Source organism: Mandrillus leucophaeus, unplaced genomic scaffold, assembly GCF_000951045.1.
Source record: "Mandrillus leucophaeus isolate KB7577 unplaced genomic scaffold, Mleu.le_1.0 Scaffold14, whole genome shotgun sequence".
Taxonomy (NCBI): domain Eukaryota; kingdom Metazoa; phylum Chordata; class Mammalia; order Primates; family Cercopithecidae; genus Mandrillus; species Mandrillus leucophaeus.
Genome location: NW_012101365.1, coordinates 4,695,384 through 4,705,825, shown reverse-complemented (window position 1 = coordinate 4,705,825; position 10,442 = coordinate 4,695,384). Strand labels below are relative to the sequence as shown.

General features: G+C 55.5%; 1 protein-coding gene across 1 annotated transcript in view; it reads right to left on the bottom strand.

Annotated features, from left to right (window-relative positions):
* The window catches only part of PCSK9 (proprotein convertase subtilisin/kexin type 9), a 34,868-nt gene that overhangs the window by 17,023 nt on the left and 7,403 nt on the right, over positions 1–10,442 (bottom strand). Inside the window, exons 3-5 of the mRNA XM_011973839.1 lie at positions 8,433–8,556; positions 2,546–2,679; positions 2,171–2,312 (exon numbers count right to left, since the gene is read on the bottom strand). Of these exons, the coding sequence (XP_011829229.1) occupies positions 2,171–2,312; positions 2,546–2,679; positions 8,433–8,556 (400 nt within the window). The remainder of the gene's footprint in view (positions 1–2,170; positions 2,313–2,545; positions 2,680–8,432; positions 8,557–10,442) is intronic.

The window sequence follows — 10,442 nt, the reverse complement described above, 5'->3', positions numbered from 1 at the left end:
GCTGGAGTGCAGTGGCGAGATCTCGACTCACTGCAAGCTCCGCCTCCCGGGTTCACGCCATTCTCCTGCCTCAGCCTCCTGAGTAGCTGGAACTACAGGCCCCCACCACCACACCTGGCTAATTTTTTGTAGTTTTAGTAGACACGGGGTTTCACCAGGATGGTCTCGATCTCCTGACCTCGTGATCTGCCAGCCTCAGCCTCCCAAAGTGCTCAGATTACACGTGTGAGCCACCACACCTAGCCACCAGTAACAGTTCTAACCCTTTGCCAGCCTGTGAGCTCTGGCCCAGTGGCCTGGAGACTGAGAGCCTAACTCAGCTCTGGCCCTGATGTGCAAGGGGACCTGGAGCTGACAGTTTCTCCCCTGTCAAATGGGGTGTGGGAGCCTTCCAGATCCTGGTCTCTGAGATGTCTCTAGGAGCTGTGGCCAAGGATGGAGCTGGAATCTCACAGCCATGCTCCTCCTAGAAGACAGCTAGTGAGGCCCCTCACACCACGGAGGAAGGGAGCGGAGTGGCACTGAGTGTGGAGGTGAAGAACAACAGCCACATTTACAGCTGCTGGTTATGTGTTTATTTATTTATTTTTCAGATGGAGTCTCGCTGTGTCACCCAGGTTGGATTGCAGTGGCACAATCTCGGCTCACTGCAACCTCTACCTCCTGGATTCAAGTGATTCTCCTGCCTCAGCCTCCCGAGTAGCTGGGATTACAGGCACCCACCACCACGCCTGGCTAATTTTTGTATTTTTAGTAGAGATGGGGTTTCACCATGTTGGCCAGGCTGGTCTCGAACTCCTGACCTCAGATGATCCGCCCACCTCGGCCTCCCAAAGTGCTGGGATTACAGACGTGAGCCACCACGCCCAGCCTGCAGCTGCTAGTTATTAAGCACCTGCTGTGTGCTTATCTCTGTGCTCAGACTCGACACACAATCACCTGCTTACAGAGGAGGAAATGGCAGCGGCAAGGAAGGCAGTAGTGACTGTTGAGCCCCTGCCCCGTGCCAGGTCATGCAGTAAGGGCTTCCCATACACTGACTGGGATGCCAAAGAAGGGACTTCTCCAGGAAGTCCTCCAGAGGCCAGAGCACCAGGCCTGGGGAAGGCCTTTCTGGGAAAGAACAGCCTCCCCTCCACACACTGACCTTCAGGAACTGGCCTGACTGAGCCGAGGTCAGTCAATAAAGGGGTGGGACAGGCACAAGGGGTCACCTGATGGGGCCGAAGGTTATTGATTCTTGCCTTTAAAACTGAACATCAAAACCTGTACTCTGTAGGAAAGTCTCAGGGCAGACACAGGGAAGACTCCTGGGCCTCCTCAGCCTTTCAAACAGACTCATGGGCTGCTTCCGCTAGCTCCAGAGCCAGTGTTTGACCCTGGGGCCTGGGGCCTGCAGTGGAAGTCAAGCTGCTGCCCAGAGCTGGCACCTTTCCCAGTGACGTCATCAGCTTGAGCTGTGTGACCCTGGGCAGTCACCTCCCCTCTCTGGACTGGTTTCATCAACTGTTCAGCAGCTATGGCAAGGCCAGCCCCAGGGCATGTTGTACAGAGGCCTTGCTCAATGGCCACAGGAGGAAGTCAGTAAGGGAGAGCACCCTCCCTCTTCTCTGCCCACAGGCCCCCGGAGTCCTAGTTCTCAGCTGGACTTCACAGGGGAGCTACCAGATGGACTAAATATAGTCATAGTCTAGAAAAAGTCCTCTGCCAGTTCCTCCACCATATCTACCTGGCCAGTGTGACCTGCAGGGCCCAGTCATGCAAGTAAGTGAGTCCCCTGGTCTCAGAAGTATGCAAGCAGAAGATAGAAGAAGTTTGCTTAGATCACCTCGAGTCCCTCCACATTGAAGATAACATCACAAAAGACACAAAGATGTCACCAGATTTGAAAAGGGGAGCAGTGTGGAATTGTGGAAAGGTCACTGACCCAGGGTCAAGTCTGCACTCCTTGGGCTACCTGCATAACCCTCTTGGGGCCTGGGTTTCTTCATCTGCACTCGTGGTCACTGGGGACCCTGCCAGCTTTGGCACTCTGGTTCTCTGGCTCTGCAGCAGAGGCTGCCACAGCATTCTTGGTTAGGAGACTAGCTCTCCCTGGGCCCAGCCCAAGCCACTTCCCAGGCCAGGTCCAGATGGAGAGAGACCAGCGCTGTCTGGGGCCATCACTCACCTATGAGGGTGCCGCTGACCGTGCCCTTCCCTTGGCAGTTGAGCACGCGCAGGCTACGCAGGCCAGCGCCCTTGGCCACGCCGGCATCCCGGCCGCTGACCACCCCTGCCAGGTGGGTGCCATGGCTGTCACACTTGCTGGCCTGCTCAGCCAACACAAGGACCACATAAGAAAGACCCCCCCACCCCATAACAAATCAGCAGGTGGCTGGATGGATGAACACCCTTCCCACAACTGATGGCAGGGAGGGGACAGTGACAGCTGGGGGCTGTAGCCCAGCAGTACAGCTGCAACACTCTTGGACGGGAGTCCCCACCCACCTCCAGGATGGGGATATGGGCAGAGGCAGCCCTCCCACCAGAGGGCCATGCTTACTTGTCTGTGGAAGCGGGTCCCGTCCTCCTCGGGCACACTCTCGAAGTCGGTGACCATGACCCTGCCCTCGATTTCCCGGTGGTCACTCTGTATGCTGGTGTCTAGGAGATACACCTCCACCAGGCTGCCTCCTTCTTTCCAAGGTGACATTTGTGGGAGAGGAGGGAATGAGCATGAAGTCAACCTTATAGTTAACACACAGAAACTGTGGAGTACATGCCAGGCACTGGTGAAAGCACCTTAAATATATTCACTCATTGAACCTCCAAAAAAATCCTCGCACGCTAGATCCTATTCTATATTTCATAGACAAGGAAAGGGAGGCCTAGAGGGGGCAGATAACTGTCCAAGGCCATCAGCTGGCAATGCTACTGCCAGGAAGGACCCAAGTCATGCTGCTCCTTCATATTAATATCAATATCCAACAATAATATGAATGTTCAAGAAATAATATCATAGTGTAAAATAAAGCCCCTATTATAGCTTTTCACAGCTCACCAAGTCTGCGAGAAAGACAACATGATTTAAAGACTCAAAGAATAACAGTGATGTCTGGCTGCCTGCGCTGGTCGGCTCATTTTAGAGACAGGAAGCTGCAGCTCGGACAGGATGTGTGTCTGGGCCTCCTGACTCCAGGTGCAAGCATTCTGCACTCCACAAGCTACCAGAAGGGCTCACAGGGGCTGCTTCCGCCTCACACGAGTCACGGCCTCAGAGAAAACAGTCACCGAGAGCCTACCCTATACCTAATTGGATCAGTTTGGATTCTCCAAGAAGCCGGCACTGGGGTAAAAGCTGCAAGAGACTCACTGAGGGAGTTGCCTGTGCAGGACAAAGATTGGGGTGTAGGAGAAAGTAGGGAGAGCTCACAGATGCAAGGCAGGTCCAGCCCACTGGGCGGACAGGGGAGGGAGGAAGAAGGGAAGCAAGGAAGGAAGCACCTCCGCTCCAGTGCGAGTCTCAGAAACTCTCAGCCAGGCCAAAGGAAGACTTCAGGCAGGTTGCTGCTAGAAGAGTCCTGCGCCAGTGGAAATGGCCTGGCCCTGGAACCCCTGCAGCCAGGAGAAGCAGGGCCTCAGGTGGAACCAGATGGTAGCCCTCTGGGATGTCAATCAACCTACTCCTGCCCCAGGGTCTCCTGAGTCTTCTGAAGTGCCATCTGAACAGCACCACTGTGTCCCCGGCAGTGATCCTCCAAATATGCTGCAGAGTAGAGATTCTCATCTCAGGACAGGTGAGCAAGTACGGGAGGCTCAGGGAGTGTCGTCGCTTCTTATGGCTTCGGTAACAAATTCCCAGACTCAGCAACGAAGGCTCCAGGGAGAACCCTGCCTCACGTCTTCCGGCTTCTGGTAGCTGCTGATGCTCCCTGGCTTGTGGTCACATTTCTCCAATCTCCGCCTCTGTCTCCAAGTGGCCCCTCCTGTGTGTCTCAAATCTCCCTCCGCCTTTCGCTCATAAAGACACATCACGGGACTTACAGCCCACCGCATAATCCAGATGATGCCATCTTGAGATGCTTAATTACATCTACAAGGACCTTTTCTCCAAATAAGGTCCGGCTCACAGGCTCTGTCTGGGTGTGTGTGTCTGTGGGGGCCACTATTTAGCCCACTACAGAGCAATTCAGTGGCTGTTCTGAGATCCCACACTAATTTCAGGCAAGGTCAGCTCCCAGTCCTACGTCCTCCCACCCACCCACTATGCCAGTAGGGCTGGGCCCAGTCCGAACTGTGAGTCCCCAGCCTGCACAGACACTACTCGCCCTGCCCTATGGCCTCCAGTCTCAGCAGGACGCTCCACTGATCAGTGCCCATGCGCACTTCGGTTACTTCTGTAGCATGCTGGGCAGGTCCTCGGCAGTCTGCCTGTCCTCCCAGGCTGCGGGATGAGGCAGAGTCCTTGCTCTCTGAGTGTGTTAGGAGCTTTCACTCATCAGTAGGCATCTACCACGTGCCCGGTGCTGCACTGGGAAGGGGTAGTTGAGAGCGCTGTGAGCTCCGACCTGAAGACATGTGGAGACCAAAGGGTGCTGGTCACCCTAGAGGAACCACTAGTATTGAACTGGGCTATGGAATGTCGGAGGGGCAGACACATGACAAGGCCAGCAAGGTAGGCAGAGGCCAGATGGTGCCAGGCCCATAGGCCATGCTCGGTCTGCTCCTAGCAGAGGCCCCGAGCTGGCTACAGGGGATATAGGTGCTTAGGAAGGAGCCCAAGCTTCTCCCTCAGAGCTTCCAGGCTGACGGGACGACTGGATACATTGGCAGACAGCCCAGGGGATACAGGCTCATCTAGAAGACAGCACAGAAGCTGCTTCCCCACCTGGACATAAGCTACACAACGCACATCAAGCCGAAGGCCTGCTGGGCAGGATTCCAGTCCATGCTCCTCGTCGTGTGTGAGGAGGGAACTGAGGCCGCAGCTGAGTTAGCCCAGGTGACAATCCTTTCTGGTCCCACCTGCGCTTGGGACCACCATCTGCTCCAGGAGCTGTACTTGGGGTCCGCTGCAAGATGATGTGACCACTGTGAGGTCACATCCCTGGGCCTGGGGTGTGGCCCCAGCGCAGCCCCACACCTTCTAAATACAGGCAGTTCCTGCCCGCTGACACCAGCGCACTCTCCTGCTGGGACAGGATCAGGGGGCTGCAAGCATGGCCAGCAGAGGGCAGGCGGGCCTGGCGAAGGGGCAGCTCTTGGTAAGACACTGCCAGGAGAGAGGCTGTAAGCCTGGAACGCCCACCCAGGGCCCACAGCCCCACCACGGCCTCCACAGCTGGAGGGAAAGCACAAGCCAAAGCCCCCACAGGAACATCAACCAACCCCCTTGGGCTTCCTTCCAGTGAGAGGCTGGAAAGGGGTTCAGCTCGGACAGGACACAGGGCCTCTGGGGCCCTTCCTAGGTCCCCCTCTATCCTCCAAACCCCTGGGTGAGGCAGAGGCTGCTAGTTCCCTGTGACAGCGTGGCAAGGTGGCCTCAAGAAAAGCCACCACTCTCAGGGGCAAAGAGGCCTTGGAGTGGCCTCTTCCAGCCTCTGGGTTGGTACAGAAAGCGCTGCGGCCTCTGGCAGGTGGGAGCTCAGTCCTGCTTGCCCACCTCCAGAGCAGGGAGCTCATTAGCTCTCACCAGGCAGCCCTGCCATGCGCCTGAGAAGCTTAGACTGTGGCCGAGTTCTTCCTTTCACATCTGCCCTGGAGGTCACCCAGGCCCTGCTGGTCTCACCAGCCTCAGTCCCTTCTGTACAGGCTACACTCCCTCCTGCCTCACAGCTTCAGTCCATGTTCATTCCTCTGCTTGGACACTGTCCCCTTTGCCTGGTTAATAATGCCCCCGTGGGTCTTGGCTGGAACAGCGCTTCCTCCAGGAAGCCTTTCCTGATCCTTCTGCCGAATACACAGGCTCACAGTTGCCTGCACTCCTTCAGAGCTCTCAGCCTATCCAGAACTAATTTGTGTCGACTAGCATTTGTTTAAGGAATGGATTAATCTTCTGGATACACTGTTGGGGAAAGAGACCACGTCCATTTCATTCACCTTTGTATCCCCAGCACCTAATACGGTGCCTGGCACACAGTGGGTGCTCAAGACGTTATTGTTGAATGGTAAGAAAAGAAAAATGCAGGGCTAAAATCACAGCACCTCACTCAATACCTGACGGAGAAATGCATGCTACAGCAATAACTCATTTAACCCTCCTAACAGCCCCCCAGAGCGAGGTTTACTATTCCCTCGCTTTTGCAGAGGAACCTAGGAACCTGAGGATCAGAGAGGGTGAGTGATGTGTGCAGGGTCACACAGTTAAGAGTGCAGAGTCTGGGTTTGAGGGCGGCAGCCAGCTCCAGGGCCCATGCCTGTGGCCTCCCCATGAATGAAGAGGCTGCTGCTGGGCCCAGTCAGCCTGCCCCATGCCAGCGCAACAGCTCCAGGAGGACATCCTCCAGCCAAGCCCTTGATGTGACTCCAGAAGGGGTTCCACACCCCTGCCTGCCATTCCTGCCACTTTCCACAGTCACTTGGGGGAAGTGGGGGGGGGGACAATCCATGGGCATCCTATGGGGAGGAAAGGGCCCCACGTCTGCTTCTGGCCCAAGGGAGAGGAGGGAATGGTGGCTGCCAAAGGGTACACTCACATCTTAACCCGCACCGCCTGTGGCTGTGACCTTATTTGGAAAAAGGGTCCTTGCAGATGTGGTTACGGTTCTCCACATGAGATCATCCTGGATGATCCAGTTGGCCCTAAATCCAACAACAAGTGTCCTTATGAGACAATGAAGAGGAGAGAGACACAGAGAAGGCTGTGTGAAGACAGAGGCTGGGATGGGTGTGCTGCCGCTGTTGGGACACAGAAGAGACATGAGAAGCTTCTCCCTGGAGCTCCCGGGGAGAACGTGGTCCTGCCAACACTGATTCAGGCTTCTGGCCTCCAGTACTGCAGAGAATCAACTTGTTCCAACAAGGGGGTGGTAGTTTGTCACAGCAGTGCTAGGAAACTAACTTAGGGGGCAAGATCTTCTTGGTCTTCTGCCTGGACTGGGGCCTCTGTGACCCTCTGCCAGTGTCCCTCTCAGTCTCTGATATTAGCCTGCTCTGGGAGGTCCCTGAGGCATCAATGTGGAGTGCAGGGGGCTCCAGGAATCCACAGAAGAGGTCCCGCCTGGTTGGAAAGGAACAGGCTCCTCCTACAGAGGAGCTGTCCTCTCCCTGGCCACAGGCTGCCCAGGTCAGGTCAGCACACATGACCAACCAGGCCCCTCGCTTCTGCTACTGCCACCCTTGCCAGAGGATGTCCCCCGCACAAACCCTATCTCCACCCGCTGCCCACCAGCTCTGATCTGTTGCAATGGCAGCAACTCAGACATATGCAAGGTCATACAGTATGCAAAGTCACACAGAAGCCCCCAACTTTTCACTTCCAAAAGCATCTGCACACCCTTCAACTCACTGGAGTCTCACAGCAACCTGTGAGAAGGACAGGGACAGGGTTATGTGCCCATTTTACAGACAAGAAAGACAAGGCTAATAGAACGAAGTGGCTTCCCAAGACCCCACGAGAACCGGTAAGGGGTGGAAGCTGAGTTCACCCCAAGCTCTGCGTCCTGGCACCATGTTGCACGGACCCACCACATTGCATCGTCTCTGCACTGAGCTGCAGACCTCACACCATGGGCACCTCCAACTTAACACAGTCCAACTAGAACCCTTCATCCTCTCCTCAGGCCAGGTGCATCTAGAGTCTTCCCCGACTGAATTGCCACCTGCAAGGAATTGCCACCTGCAAGGCCCTGCTAGAATGCAGACTGTTTTCCATGGCTGCTCCTCCTCCCTCCCTCCCACAGTCAGGCCACACCAGGCAGAGGGAACAGTGGAAGGAAAGGCCTAGAGGGAAGACACAAAGTGGGCCATGCAGGGAGATCCAGAAAGCCAAACAGAGCTGGAGGCAGGGGGAGCAGCAAAACAGGAAGCTAGGCAGGGGCATCCCAGTCCAGGTTGTGTCTGTCCCATTAAGGGGTCTGGTCCAGTCTGCAGGGCACTGGGAGTTATAGAGGCCTGGGGGGGGCCCTAGGTAGAGTCACCATCAGATGAACCCTCCTTCCAAGGTAAGTGCAGCCTGCTGGGCCATTCCAAATGGAGAGAAGAGGAAAACAAGAGACAAGGAGGAAAAGAGGATCATTTAAGGCAAGACTTTTGCATTTGTGGAGCAACAGGAAGGCAGGCAGCGGGGGCTGCAGGGGTTGGGGATGGGACAGAAAAAAAGGGGTCAGTGGAGGTGCTGAGTCCCAAAGCCCCCCAAGAAGTGGAAACCACTGGCAGGGAGGCAAGGCCAGAGCAGAACAAATGGATTCAGCTCAGGTGTGAAGGGGCAGCGCACAGATGGGGGGTCTTACTGGGGGTCTGATATTCATCCTCCCGGTACCGTGCAGGAGTAATTCGCTCCAGGTTCCATGGGATGCTCTGGGCAAAGACAGAGGAGTCCTCCTCGATGTAGTCGACATGGGGCAACTTCAGGGCCTGCAGAAGCCAGGGAGGTTGGGGGACTCTGCTTAAGCCATCTGGACAGCAGCAAACACAGCCACAGCCTGGCCTCACCTGATCACTCCTGTCCCCACATCCCAGCCCAGCAGCCTCCCACCCTGTCCCGGCAGACTCCCTTCTGGTGCCCCGGAGGACAGACTAGGAGCCTGAGTTTTCTCACTCGTTGATCAGGCTGAGAGCCCAGCACTCCCATATCCCTGCAACAAGGCCTAGCACAAGGGATTCCTTTTAGGAAGGATTCTGAACTTGACATCTTGTCTGGGAGCCAGGCTGTGCTAAGGCTCTGGGCAGGATGGACATGGAGTGAAGCTCAGGCCCTGGACACCATGCCTAAATCATGACATAACAGCACTGGCGATTCGGTTTGTCCCCCAGTCTATTCCCCAGCCTTCTCCAGCCTGCTCAGTGCAAACTGCAGCACCAGCTCCCTTGCAAAGCCTCCATTTAGGCTCAGCCAATGGGAGGCACCAGCAGGAGTTAGAGGGACAAGAGTGCATCTGCAGCTGGGCGCGGTGGCTCACGCCTATAATCCCAGCACTTTGGGAGGCCGAGGTGGGGCATCACCTGAGGTCAAGAGTTCGAGTCCAGCCTGGCCAACATGGTGAAACTCCATCTCTATTAAAAATACAAAAATTAGCTGGGCCTGGTGGCACACACCTGTAGTCCCAGCTACTCAGGAGGCTGAGGCATGAGAATTGCTTGAACCCGGGAGGCAGAGGTTGCAGTGAGCTGACATGGCACCACTGCACTCCAGCCTGGGCAACAGAATCTCAAAAACAAAAACAAAAACTGTGCATCTGCCCCACTCCCTCCCTACCTCCTGACTCCCTGCGCATGGCAGCGGTGAACCCTCAGGTGACTCCCCACGGGCAGCCTCTCCTCCATGCCACCAGCTCCAATTGGGCAGAGGGAAAACTATTCCCTCTCCTTACCCTTCAGACCTTAAGTGGTAACAGCTTCCTGCCACAACTAGTCCCTGGATGCCTTGGTATCCCCAGAGGCTTCTTAACCTGCCCCCACTTTGGCGAGTTTCCATACCTAGCATCTGCTGAATGCTTCACAACCTCATTTAGTCCTTAAATGAATGTTCCCATTATTATAACTGGTTTACAGATAGGGGAATGAGGCTCAGAGAGGTGAAGGCATTTGCCCAGGGTTAAACAACTAATAAGGAGCTGGGTGGAACTCAAACCCAGGCTGGTATGATGCCCAGTTTGAAGCCCAGGTCTCGATGGCAAATGCCTGCAGCTTTCTGCTTGGCTTCTGCTTGGCCTACTCTCCTCTGAGCAGCTGCCCTGGCCTGTGGGGCTTGTGCCTGTCATCTGGTGCTATACGGGTACCTTCTTCGTCTCGCCCCAATGCTGAGCACATTGTCCCATAGTCAGCTGTACTGGCGGTCACTGATCAGTCTCTCCTTCTGAACTGTAAGCTCGAGGGAAAGGCCTGGGCTGTGTCATCTTCGCCTCTGCAGCACACAGTAGGCGCTTGGTAAATGTGTGTTGAGCAGACTGATGGAAGGCATTGACTTGTCAGTCTCCTCTACTTAGACAACGGGTTCCTAAGGCAGGGACCCTATCAATCCCTGTCATGGTCCCACAGGCCTTGGTATGAGGTCGCTGTTCAGCCACGGGATGCTGAGCTGATTAACCCGTGGAGCAGCAGTACAGTGCAGCTAGGAGACCCAAGTCCAGACTCTGACCCTGCCCATTACATGCTGTGTGACCTTGGGCAAGACCTGTCTCTTATACACATCTAGATGTGTATAAGAGACAGGAGCTGCAGACCTCACACCATGGGCACCTCAAACTTAACACAGTCCAACTAGAACCCTTCATCCTCTCCTCAGGCCAGGTGCATCTAGA